The sequence below is a fragment of the Elaeis guineensis genome, chromosome 6 (genome assembly GCF_000442705.2).
Source record: "Elaeis guineensis isolate ETL-2024a chromosome 6, EG11, whole genome shotgun sequence".
Classification (NCBI taxonomy): Eukaryota; Viridiplantae; Streptophyta; class Magnoliopsida; order Arecales; family Arecaceae; genus Elaeis; species Elaeis guineensis.
Genome location: NC_025998.2, coordinates 116,178,276 through 116,192,608, shown reverse-complemented (window position 1 = coordinate 116,192,608; position 14,333 = coordinate 116,178,276). Strand labels below are relative to the sequence as shown.

The 14,333-nt window shown below is 35.1% G+C and overlaps 1 protein-coding gene across 2 annotated transcripts; it reads left to right on the top strand.

Moving 5' to 3' along the window:
• Positions 1–7,972: 7,972 nt before the first annotated feature.
• On the top strand, positions 7,973–13,063 carry LOC105046725 (uncharacterized). Of its 2 annotated transcripts, none has more exons than XM_010925407.4 (6): positions 7,973–8,121; positions 9,387–9,549; positions 9,687–10,358; positions 10,733–11,168; positions 12,148–12,229; positions 12,577–13,063. In XM_010925407.4, exons 1-6 carry the CDS (start codon positions 8,092–8,094, stop codon positions 12,778–12,780), a joined length of 1,587 nt encoding a protein of 528 aa, XP_010923709.1. In that variant the 5' UTR covers positions 7,973–8,091; the 3' UTR covers positions 12,781–13,063. The 2 variants fall into 2 exon arrangements, with proteins under 2 accessions (XP_010923709.1, XP_073114852.1); XM_073258751.1 differs by having other exon boundaries at positions 9,387–9,559.
• Positions 13,064–14,333: the final 1,270 nt, after the last annotated feature.

Here is a 14,333-nt window from a genome sequence, read left to right as displayed (position 1 = left end):
CCTTCGGAGAGGGCTCTCATACTTGACTTATTTCACAAGGTTGTTAGCCTTTCTTGACCAATGTACCTCTTCTGCCATTTAAATCCACAGACCTACTACTGAAAGCAAATAGAGGGATTAAACTATTGAGGATTGGAAGAACTCAGAAAAGATGCTCCCTTGATTGGCCCCTCCCTTGGTTCATTAGTCAAGGATGAAGTGTTCAAAGGACCAAATCACGGCGAGAATGGACTATCATTTAGAACAAAGCTCAACCCCAACCCCACCCACTGCTTAATTGTCCACCTTTAATTCTTTGCTGCCCACAAGAATGTGACACCGGCATTGACGGTCTAAAGGACTTGATAGTGATTACAAATTGGTCGGGCAATGTCGGTGTCCACCAATGTAGTATGTTGATGTTGTTCATCAGCATGCCATGTCCTAAGAGGTTAAGATAGTGACATTTTAATTTGATCTTGTTATGCTCCATATTTGATTGAATTTTGATTCATTACCTATGATTGCTTATTCATCTATCACTATTAGGTTTCGATAAAATAATAATAATAATAGTAAAAAGCAGTTGATTGACCTACGATATGTTGGTTATATTGAATAGAAAGGGCGGCAAAATAATAGAGATGGAAGTTCTCATATTTCATAGATACCTAGAAGGATGAACAATATAATTAAATTTGTTATTAGCGATTATCTTAAATTTAGAAAGATTAATTATTAATCTTCCAAATAAAATGACACAAATAGATATCCTTTTTTAACGATTGTTAGATATATGCTCATAACGTGTATTATTTGATCTTACCGCAGTTAATATTTTATAATACTAAAATCAGTAGTAACATATCTTCTATCTTTATTTAAATATATTTTTAATATAAAATATCAACAATTATTTTTTTATTAAATGCTATTCTATGTAACACAATAAAAAAATCATATAAAAATTTAAATTTTAAAATCATAGTTTGGTATGGATTTGTTATAATATGATAATAGTCGATAATATGATAAGGTTAAGATAGAGACATTTTAATTGGATCTTGTTACGCTTCACATTTGATTTTGATTCATTGCCTATGATTGCTTATTCATCTATCAATGTTAGGTTTCGATAAAATAATAATAATAATAATAATAATAATAATAATAATAATAATAATAATAATAATAATAATAATAAACAGTTCATTGATCTACTATATGTTGGTTAAATTGAATAGAAAGGATAGCAAAATAATGGAGATGGAAGTTCTCGTATTTCATAGATACCTAGAAGAATGAACAATATAATTAAATTTGTTACTAGCAATTATCTTGAATTTGAATAATGGATATGTCGGTGTCTTTAGAAAGATTAATTATTAATCTTCCAGATAAAATGACACAAATAGATATCTCTTTGTTAGATATATGTACATATATTATTTGATCTCGCTGCAGTTAATAATTTGTAATACTAAAATCAGTAACATATCTTCTATCTTTATTTAAATATATTTAAAATATAAAATATTAATAATTATATTTTTTTTATTAGATGCTATTCCCTGTAACACAGTAAGGAAATCATATAAAAATTTAAATTTTAAAAATCATAGTTTGGTAATGATTTGTTATAATATGATAAAAATTGATAATATATATATATATATATTATTATTATTATTTTTTTTTTTCTGAGGTTACTACCTGCATTATAAATTATAACTTTGCTAAAACCTTGACCACCCTTTATGCACGTTGATGGGCACAGTATCCGTGTCCCTTGTTTCCCTCCTTATCAAGGAGTTGGTATCATCTTACCATCCCCACCACCACCTAACCGACGACCAAAAACAAAGAAATTAAAAAAGAAAAGAGCCAATTTTCCATGATGGAAGTAGGTGACAAGTTGGATGTTCCCTCGGTCTCACATTTTACCCCAATAGTGGTCAATGTTTTACTTTTATCAGTGGCTTCCACCGTACTAGATTTTGCAGATCTTTTATCCATTAACAGTAAAAAACCAGATACTAGGCCTTCTCAGGCTCGCCGTACACAATGATGGCCATTTTAAACCGCAGTGGAAGGGCACACCCAAAATGCTATCATGTCATTTCAAACTTCCCTTTTTTTTTATATATATATATGTTTGTCATCTCAGATTTCAAAATCCCTCCCAAACTTTGATCCGTATAAGAAAATGCTCACCACAAACTATTTTATCCCCATCCTTCAATCCATTGCCGTCCCATCTCTTTCCCTTGATTAAAAATTACATGCTTCAACCCTAGGGCTTTGTGACACATATATTTAAATTTAATGATACAATACATTTATGTTAGTGCGAAAAAATTATATTCGTGCATCGTATAGTCATGTATATCGTCAATCATAACTGCTCCTTAAATATTTGACGAATGAAGTTCATCAGAATAAATGGTATGTCAAATCATGTGGTGTACATTATGTGGAATATAATTTTTTTATTAATAAAAAAAAAGAAGACGATGGATGATGATATTTTGAGGAACCCTAGAAATAAAAAATGTTTATTGGATGCTAGGGTTTTTAATGGCCGTCCTCCTCCTTTGAATAGGTAATTAGGGTTTGTTTTTGTCCTAATTAGGGTTTTTCTCTTGACCTTACTGGGGTTGATAGGATCTTGCCTCTTTCACGCTAATCTATGTCATATTCTTATATGAATATAGGTTGTAGAGTCCATTATATCTGCAAGTGTAGGGTAGGGTGTGAGCGTTTATGAAAGAGATACATGTAGCGCACGACTGGGATCACCCTACACCACACACCATAAAGAGGTCTGATGGGTCTGACACCTTTGAGAATGGGGTGTATGCGTACGAGGGTGTTTCTTTTGGTCTCGGGAAGTACGTTTGACCGGCCCGAGGGGAATAAATTTGCAAGCCGGACCACGCCTTCAAAATCGGTAAAAGCTCGCCGAGGATTTGCCGGGTTGGTTCACTTCGGGAATTATTCTTGGATTCGAATAATTCACCTCTCTTCCCTACACCTAGTCGGGTACGGGTACGGGTACGGGTCCGGATGGCTCAACCCGCGATCCGCCCCAATGTACTCATGAAAAAATGGGCCTAAATCTAATGGGTCACATCTGTTTTAAAAAATTCCAACCTCTTTCAAAAATAAATAATAGTGAAATTTTTTATGCATCCAGACGGCATAAAAAATTTGATGTGAAATACACCATCTCATCCGATCGATCCACGTAGTCATTACTTTTCAATGTATATTAATGTCTACAGATCAAATTTTTTGTTTAAAAATTTTATATGATAAAAATATTTTTATCATTTGAAAAAATTATGATATTCTATATCCATATTATGGCATCCTACATCTATAATATGCACAGAATATCATAATTTTTTCTAAAAAATAAAGATATTTTCGTTATTCAAAATTTTAAAAAAAAATCAACCTGCAGACAGTAAATACGCATTTGGAAAGTAGTTGGACAAAAATATTCCTATCACATTATGATATTTTAGACTATATTATGACATTCTGAGCTGTATTATATGTCATAATTTTTTTTTAAAGATAAAAATATTTTCGTGATACAAAATTTTTAAACAAAAAAATCGATCTGAAAGTATTAAATGTGTATTGAAAAGTAATGACTATATAGATCAATCGGATGAGATATTGTACTCCATATCGAATTTTCTATGCTACTCACGGTGCACAAAAAATTTCTCATAAATAATGAATGAATGAATAAAAATTATTTAATCTACGAGAACCCGGAGGCCTAGCTTTAATCTAATTTCACCTACTTATTGGTTTATATAATTTTTGATTTGACATAATAATCGAAGAATATTGGAAATGTTGGGCGGAAACTGATTGCTATTAGTATCACGCAACCAAGTGGTCATTCGGTTTCAAACAAAATTATTAACCAATGATGATTGTATCTTTAATTTATAAAATAGATGTTCCATCCAATATAGGCATATCTGTGCGAAAAGTCCATCTGAAAAAGGAACAAGATTGAGCTATGTCAGCAGACATTGCTCTGATTCAGTTTCTGTTACTCGTTCCATGGAAAGGTATGACCTTGAGCGATGTAAATGAGGCTGTTCCTACGAGCAACATTTCCATTCCCTTCAAAATGAATGATAGTTGTCCCGCTATTATTCTTTTTCACACACAGCCGACAGGCACACGCACAAAATACATACATACATACATACATACATACATACATACGTACGTACATATATATATATATATATATATATATATATATATAGGCTAAATTTTATAACTTGATGCAATTAATTTAAATCTTGAACTTCAAATTCTCACAATTCAACTCCTAAATTTATAATCCATAAATAATGAGGGCTAAATTTTATAACTTGATGCAATTAATTGAAATCTTGAACTTCAAATTCTCACAGTTCGACTCGTAAACTTATAATACATAAATAATGAGGCCTTTCGTCACTTGAATATTAAATAATTAACGAAAACAACTCAAATAAGAAATAATTAACAAAAAAGGCACATGCCTCCCATATGCCTTTTCGGTTTATTTTTGTGGCACTTCCAGAAACAGGCTTATGTTATTTTGATGGCATGAGGCCTTCATTTGCCACTAAATCAATTAATTTCACACTAAAAACATGTTTTTGGTCTTATCAGAGGCTAGGTTTCACAATGCCAAAAATAAAGTGGGAGAAGGAGCTTCAACCAGATTAGAAATCCTCAACACACACAACAAAAAGTAAGAAAGAAAGGGGCTCATCATATTAATCTCAAAGGTATGATGAGAAATGGGCTTGGAAGCAAAGATGTACTCAAAATTCCACTTCCCACAAATATAAGGTCCACCCTCTGCACTATCTTTATAAACCTAACTAAATGATGCCTCTGCTCGAAATTATACTGCAATTCCAAACAAATTAATGTACTGCCATTTAGGACTCCATAACAACAAATGGAAAATACAGCACACTAAATATTATTAAAAAACAATAGAAGAAGAAAGAATCAAAATCGCAGCCGAAAGAATACGTTTCTGTAAGAAGGCTCATGGCCATTCCCAATCTTATGTTTGAAGGTAACTAGTATAATAGTCATTCTTTCATGCTCAATTGATTAATTTTTTGAGATGATGATGCTTAATTGATTATGAAGTTGAAGTTTTGTGGACTGCAACCCTTATCACAACAGAGTTTTATTAATTTTTAATTTTTGATAATCAGAGAATAATCCAAATCAACCAAACATGGGTTTGATTAATCCAATTCAGTTTTCAGTATTGATTGGTCCGATTCGATGAACATAAAGAATTCATTGGGATTGAACAGGTATCCGATTGATCCCTCACCTGAGCTGATTTAACCTATGTACACCTTCTATTACAATGGACCAAATCTACCCTCTTGCACACTCTCTTGTCCTCATAATCAAATTGGCAGTATCCTATTTAAAAATGATAGATTTTTCTGTTTATATGTATCTTTCAAATTATCCTTGGGAAATTTAAATTGAATATAAACTATATAAACATTCAGAAATCCAACTTGATCAAGAACTACTCTCTTTTTTAAATAAAATGATTTGAGATATTCAAAATTTTGCCTCATTGTTTTTGGTTCTGTCATCTCTCTTTTTCTTTATGATGATACTGCAAGATAGGGCTCCCTATTACATTCGTCTCAACTTCAGTATTTTCTGATTTTTCTTTCCTGTCGTCCGGTACTTTCACCTGCAATCTGGACCATGTATCTTGTTGACACTTAGGAAAATGTAATAATACTTTCATCTCTAAAAAAAAAAAACTTTCCTTTTATACATATATATAATTTTTAATTTCAGTATTGAAAAATTTTTTGTGCACAATGGACGGTGTAGAAAATCCGACGTGGAGTATACCACTTTTAAGTGATTGGTCTACATAACCACCACTTCCCAACGCATATTTAATGCCTGTAGTTTTACTTTTTCATTTGAAAATTTTGAATGATGTAAATACCCTTACTTTTTTAAAAAAATTATAACATCTTATATCATAAGATTTTGCTACAGTATTTTATTATTATATTTTACTATAAAAGATATTTTAGGTATCTATTTTCTCCTTTCATTTATCCCACCCCTACGTCGCATCCCCTAAGCCCCCCCACCCCAGCCGGCGGTCTTCCCTCCCCTCACCAGCGTTCGTGCCCGCCTCCCCCTCCTCGCACCCCGGTGTCGTGCTCTCTGCCCCCAATCTTCTCCACTGCAGTGCACCTCGCACTTCTCCCCCCCCGGCGTTCGTCGTCTTCTCCATCGTAGCGCATCTCATGCCTCCGATCCCGTCTTCTCCATCGCAGTATGCCTCGCACTCCTCGCACCCCAGCACTGCGCTCTCCCCTACCGTCTTCTCTACTGTAGCATGCCTCGCGGCCCCCACCCGGTCTTCTCTGTTGCAGCATGCCTTGCGACCCCCCCAAGGCGGTCTTCCCTCCCCTCTCCCCCTCATCAGCACTGGTGTCGTGACCCAACCCCCCCACCATCCCGTCTTCTCCATCATAGCGCGCCCCACACCCACCCTCCTCCTATAGCCCCTCGAGTCTTCATTGATGCTCTCCCGTTCACACAGCTGTGCCACCATGCCCCCATCCCTCACCCACGGCACCCCGGCCACCCCTCCATTCTCCCGCCCCCAGCCCCCCTTTCCTTCTGCACCTCCATCGTCTGTGGTGGCCTCCGCAGCTTCCCATGCCACCACCCCTTGCTACCCATGGCTTCTCCGCACCACACCGCCCGCCGCCATCCCCTCTCGCTCCTCCACCTTCGATGGCTCAGACGAGGCGTTTTGAGGGGAGAAAAAAAAATAAAGATTCCTGATCTTTGAAATATTTACCGTATCAGCCATGCATATGGACTTCTCATCCAGTTAAAATTTGAATGGTTCATATTTAATCCAATGATCGAAAATATATAAAAATTAAAAAGATTAAAATATCTTTTAGAGCACCATAGCAAAATTCTATATCCATATTATGACATACTGCATGCAGAAAGTTATAATTTTGACACAGGATGTCATAATATGCCATAAGATGCCATGATTTTTTTGCAAAGAGAAGGGGCATTTTCGTTATTTAAAATTTTCAATTGAAAAGTAGAACTGCAGCCATTAATATACATTAAAAAGTAGTTAGATAAAAATGCTCATTTTATATTATGATATTGTATGATATATTATAAGATTTTTGATTATATTATGACATCCTATATGCAAAAAGCCATAATTTGATGCAGATGTCATAATATATCACTTATAATTTTTGGAATCATATTATAATATTTTATATACAAAAAATCATAATATGCTACATGATGTTATAATTTTTTTTAAAAATAAAAATATTTTTATCATTTAAAATTTTAAAATAAATAAATAAAATTATAAATATTAAATATATATTAAAAAATAATGATCACATAAATTATATAAAGTGATGCACTGAATATGGGATTTTCGATACTGCTGCATAGAATTTCTCTTTCCGTATTTCCCGATTTTTCTCCACAGGGTCAGTGTTCAATGTTGCAACCTGAAGCGGCCCACTCAAAAGCGTCAACGGTCCAAAGATTTTGGACCAGCGTCGGATTCAGTTTCAGGCCTCCAGCGGCCTTTTTTTACCCAATCTACTCCCTAGCCCTCACGTGACCCTACGCTCCGGACTCGAGCGGTTTTAAGCCTGAGACTTTCATTGTATGAAACAGCAAAATCGAACTTCAAAATGACGCAACGTATAGAATAGTGGAAGGAACTACACCTCTAACGCTTAAATGGGATGTTTTGGTTCGCTGGACTCGGAGTTTTGAAGGTATCATCCGTGCAGTGGATCCCAGTTTGGACGGCCAAAAAAAGATGGGAAAGACCACGGTGGACGTGGGGATCTGACAGAAAATAATCGCCGAGGTGTTGGGAAAGTTCCAGAGGATTTGAAAAAGATCGCCAACCCCGTACTCCCCCTCGCTCGCTTTCAGGCTCTACAAAAACCTCAGAGCCAGAGACTGGAGAAGCTCAAAGGCTTTGATCCTCTCTCTCTCTCTCTGTGTACAATGGAGTATGAGAGGATCCATAAAGTTCAGGTATTGGTTTTAATTTACTGCAAGTCGGAAGAGGAGTTGCTATTTACGGTTCTGAATCCTTAAATGCTTTGAGTCATTTATTTCTGGATTTTTTATAAATATTTTTGCTTGGAACATTGAAACTTTCTTCTGTTTGCTGGTTCTTCATCCTTATATACTTGTACTCTTGTTTTATTTTTGCATTCAATATTTCAACCAATGAGTTTACTTTTATGTGTTATGTTTTTTTCTTTTAAATCCATTTTTCTGGGTTTTTAATTGATCGGGATTGGAGGTCTTTAATATGAATGTACTTATTGGATTTAATATCTTTTACCCAATATGATATATGCATATATGTAGAAATGTTTTTAAAGATTTTAGTTGGTTGGATAATCCTTCACCTGGGTGGCATATTAGGGATGTTGTTTGATTTTAATCTTAACTCTTATTTTTGAAAGGTCCAAAATGATTCGGTTGATCCATTTAGTAGGATAGTTTGATCTTAATCTTAACTCTTATAAGAGATATTGGTTCAATCTATGATATGTGGGGGATATGGCCTCCTCCACATATCCCCTCGGTGAATAGGGGTCCGAATGAATGCTACTAGTTAATTATTTTTCATTAATATCTTGATCAATTCTGTTTTTGTTGTTTTGGATTGGTAGTGGTGCTATTCAAATTTAATATAGTCTATTTTCGGATTCTCTGGATTGTATCTAAATGTTGTTGTCAGTTAATTTCTTTTTCAGCTGAAAAGAAATCTAAAATTCCCGAGGAAAGATCATCTGGTCTAAAAAGTTCAACTCCTGCACATCCCCCTAACTACTTGTTCATGGAACATTGTTTAAAGGCGCAATATTATTGGATTTATCCTTTTCGAGCTTTTTATTTTTTACTAGTAATGTACTGTGAGCTTAGTTTAAACTAGTAGTAGAAAAGTTTTTCCTATTCTTTAATCCATGGATCCATCTAATATATGTGTGAGTTTGGTAACCTTGTCTATTTGGTACTTGGAAGTTGATATGAATGCCACTTGTCAATAGTTTTAGATGGCTATGATTTTAATTTCCCCTCATCCCCATTTTCTTATGTTTGAATAACTAAAGGATCTATTGGGACTACTAATACACTGTCTATAAAAATGGTCAGATATCAGAATGTTATTGTCGACTAATTTTACTTGTTCATTTAACATAATGAACCATTTATGCTGTAAATATAAATGAAATAAAACTACAAACGAAGTCTCATGTGGCTGTAATTTTTCCCTGTGCATCCAGATGGGTGTGATTTCTCCTAGTAAACTGAGGATGAAGCTGTTAGGATCTCATGGTGGTAGAAGGAAGGAAGGGGGGAGCAATTCAGCCAGAGCATCCCCTTCCAAGCATGATGACATGGAGCATGCAAAGAATAGCTTACTGGCTGGAGAATTTGATGAGGAAGGTCAGTGATGGTGAGCTTTAAAAACAATCATTGATTAGCATTAGGTTTGAACATCTGAAGTCACATATATTTTGCTACATATGTTCTTATAGTATTACCACTTAATGTTTACTGTGATAGTTTGGTGTTGCTTATAGTAAACTCCAAAGACTCCAAAGATGCTTCTTCCCTTACTGTGATTGCAAATTCAGAAGGCAACCTATCTCAACCCTGCCCGAAAGGGAATGCTGATATGGGTCGTAGTAGAATTCAGAATATTCCCAAGGGTGGATTTTGCCAACATCAACCCAGCAGCAACCTAAGCACTGTGCACCCTGTGAGACCTCTAGAAGAAGATGGTAATGGCTATGACAGTGGACATGACAATGGCAGCACCTCTAGCTTCGAGTTTCATCGAGGAGAAAGAGCACTACAACATCCAGCAGTTGGTCCCTTTTTCAGGCATATCCCATCGAAATGGAATGATGCAGAGAAATGGATACTGAATCGACAGATGATGCCAAGTCCAAATTTGCTAAAGAGGTCGGTCATGCAGAATCAGGGAAGTCGTCAAGTGATCTCCGGTTCGGTGAGGGTTGCTCCGGAATCAATAGCAGCTGAACACAAGCATTCCATTATCCAGGCAGTGGATGCCCAAAGGATTAGTTGCATCAATCCTGCTACACAAAATGTGGTGGAGAAGTTCTCTTTTGCTCCTAATTGCCTGCAATCCAGTTTGGACACTGCAAATAGTGGTGATTATGGACTCAAGAAGGAACTTGATCACAAGAAATTATCTGTCCCAGAAAGTTCTGTCACCAGCACATCAGGTATTGTTATTTATTCATATGGATCACTGTTGAGTTGTCTACTGGAGTGAATCCCATAGAAAGAAATTGATATTTGCATTTTTATGGTTAATCAAAGGAACAAAATTTACCAAGATTGTAACATTTGAAATCGGTAGCCAATACAAGGCATCGAAACTTAGTTCTATGGTTTGGTGGAAACAGGAGTTTTAAAAGTATTATACTTGTGAGAATTTGATTTAGTTCTAGAAATTCGTGGTGGTTAGTTTTGAAAACATATTCCATAAATTCCTGCAGAATTGCTTAATATTCATCCTTAAAACCATTAGTTTCCATTACTTTCTTCCAGAAATCACCATCTCACTTCAATTAATCCTGGTGTTTATTATTCGCAGTTATTCCAGCTGTACAATCGGTTTCTATGAGAGATGTGGGAACAGAAATGACTCCCATTCCGAGTCAGGAGCCATCGAGGACAGGAACTCCTATTGGAGCCACAACACCCACTTGCAGCCCCCTATCTTCGATTCCATCGACTCCTAAAAGAGCAGCACCAACATCTTCAGAGACCACTGTGGATGAACACAACCAAAAGAAAGTTGGCAAAAAAGAATTATCTGAGAGAGAATTGAAATTGAAAACAAGAAGAGAAATTGCTGCCCTAGGCATACAACTAGGTAAGATGAACATTGCTTCCTGGGCCAGTAAAGACGATGCGAAACAAGGCTCTCCCTCTCTCAAGACCCTTGATGTAGACCAGCTTGTGAAGACGGAGTATGAAACCCGTGCAGCAGCATGGGAGGAATCTCAAAAATCTAAACATATGGCAAGGTACATTGGTTTTTCCATTAACCCATTGAATGCGACTTATCATTCATAAAGTAGTGACCAGAGGGAATGAGGTGATATTTAGAACTTGTAACCTGGAACTAGCTGGTTGCTTGTGCTATGTTTATCTGTGCTCTGATGTAATTGTTTGCTTATATTTGCAAGAAGCAGATTTTGATATGTCCTTTCTCAATTCAAAAGTTTTAGATGCTTAGAATTAAGAGTTCCAATGTATTTTGCACGATCCACAAAAAGAAAATCGTGCTTGATTCACCTTTAAGAATGTGAGAAAAAATTTGCTCTAACAATTTTATTACTATTCGACCCACAGTTAGAGGAGGGAGGGTTGTACCTTTGTGTATCTTAGATGATGTAGTTAGCCTCCTCTCATTGTAGAGGTCATGAAGATGTAGTAATAACCGAAAGCTTTGTATTTGCAATACTCATTATTGGACAAATTATTCATATATTTAACAGCTCTCTTTTGCCATCTGTTTGATTTTCCTTCTGGATGAATACATTGTTTTCACCTATTAAAGTGACAAGAAGGGAAAAAAATAACTTGATCATCTACTTGTGCAGAATATGTCAAGTTACAGTTTTACAATTTCTTTATGCATGAATGTAAATTTTGTATTAGGAAAATGTAAGCTTATGCTTGTCTACACCATGGGGGATCTGAAGTCAGCCAGGAATGTTGTGTAAGATTAGAGTGGAGCTATTCAAAGATCTTCATTTCTCTGACAATTTCCTCTCTTTGGCCTCATTATCTCATCTTTCCTTCTTGTATATGCTTCTTGAATTTTGAAGACAAGATAGGTCAGTAACTTTCTTTTACAGTTTGAAATTGAACCTGCTATTAGGCACTGCAAGTTATTATTAGCATGCTTTACCTGAATAAAAATGAGATGCTTGATATTATGATCTGCCAGATAGATGATGTCAATGGATTATTTTAGTCCTAACTAGTTCCATCCTTCAGATATAGGCGTAAAGAGGTCAAGATACAAGAATGGGAGAGTTATCAGAAAGCAAAATTTGAAGCTAAAATGAGGAAAGTTGAGGTATCAATCCCCTGCTTAAATTCATGTGGAAGTTCAAATTTCATTACTGATAAATATTATAAAGAAGTATTGCAAGTTATTTTCAGTTACACTCTTTAGTAATGAAATATCAAAAATAGAAAGACAAACTCCTAAATAAGATTTATGCTTAGAAATATATTGATGCCTTGTAAAAAAAGAACTTACTTTCAAATCCTATTTGCGGAGGAAAAAATGATCAACTTATGAAATTAAGATTATTATATTTTATTTCAAGTTGTTATGTTCTTAAACCTTCATAGCTTCATGGCACAATCCTCTTCGTCAAAGTTCAAATCTCCCCATTGTTATTAACAAATAACTTTCAGGCCCAAGTTGAACGAATGAAAGCCCGAGCACAAGAGAGGATGCAGGAAAAGCTGGCAGAAACACGCCGACTGGTGGAAGAGAAACAAGCCACTGCTGAGGCCAGAAGAAACCGAGAGGCAGCTCGAACAGCGCGACAAGTGGAGCAGATTCGCCAAACTGGTCACATGCCTTCCCGTTTCCGGTGCTGTAGTTGGCTTCTGTAGAACTTTAAACCATACACTGCTAAATTTGCTGTCATACTTTCAGACTTGGTTTGCTTCAGTATAGGAGTGGTGAATGTTGTCACCCCCTCTTGTGAACATGGTGAGGGATTCCCAATATTCAGTGTTTACCATGTAAATGAAATTAATAGGTCCTTTCATGCAATCTTCTCCAATGGCACTCTTCATGTTGTCTGATACCTTGTGTTCAGCTATATTTCTAGTGTACTCTGACTGCGAGATATGAATGTAAATTGTTATCATCATCGTGATATTTGAAGGTTATTTCTAGTGCCACTACTGAGTCTACATCATCTACATGACTCGCAACTCTCAACCTAAACTTATCGGTACCGTCTTTTTTTCTTTTTCTTCAATCTCTCTCTGTCTCTCTGCTCGGTTGTGTGTTCTTTGGAGAAAGTTTGGTGAATCCAGTAGGTTTTAGCAGCCACATTGTGTTCCATTTTTAAAACAATCCTTTAAGCTCGGGTAGTAAACAATCTAAATATTAATTCAGGTACTGGGTAGGATCTTCTTACAAAAAGCATGTAGTGCTTGTGTTTATATGAAAAAAATTCTGACAGCCTGGTTAACTGGGAAATTATGATCAGATTCTGGACTATGAGAAGCATGCATCTCTTCTGGGAACTACATGCAAGGCTTCTCTTCCATCCTCTGAATTACTTGGAAGGCAAATTCCCATGGCTCAGGATGTGATGGTGGGTGAGTTATTGGAACTTGGTCTGTTTTTGGTCTCCCAAGGTAGTTTAACTTAGCAAATAGCTGTTCAGAATGCTGAGTGAGAAGCAAGACTCCAATCTCTGTGGTTTGCTGAGGTCTGGAAACAGTTTATTTTCTGGGTTAAGTGGATGAACTTTTCCAAAAGTGACTTTGATTCATTTTTGGAGGTTTGGCTGTAAAACTGAAAAATGAAAGTCATCCTGGCCCCTATAATAATTTTGTTCAAAATAATTAGAAGGGGCCAAAGTGGTGGGGAGATTAAGAGCAAAACCACCTTTTTCCCTAACTCGACTTGATCATATTTTTAATAATAAATAATATTATCAATTTTATTATTTATTATTCATAATAAATAATATTATTTAAATATTAAAATAAATGCTTTGTTTATGTTATTTTATTCAATCTTAATGAATTATATTAATAACTTAATATTAGTAGCAATAAATAATATTAAATTTGAAGCTAATCATCCTATTTGTAATATGAGGGAGAATTACAAGGTTCCTTAATTAATAATATGACTTTTTTACTTAGTTGTTACCAATAATATTATTATATATTGTTTAAATAATTTTTGGGTAGGAAATAATATTCACATTTATAATAATAAAAAAATGATATTGACTAACCGTTAAGTAAATAATTAATGATAAAATAACATTTTATTTTGTAATAAATGATATTAAGTAACATATATAATAGTTAGTTAAATAATCAAAATATTATTATTAGCATATCATTATTTTATTCAATCATAGAAAATAATATTAATAATCTCATATGATTAGCAATAGTAATAGAGATTATGTTTA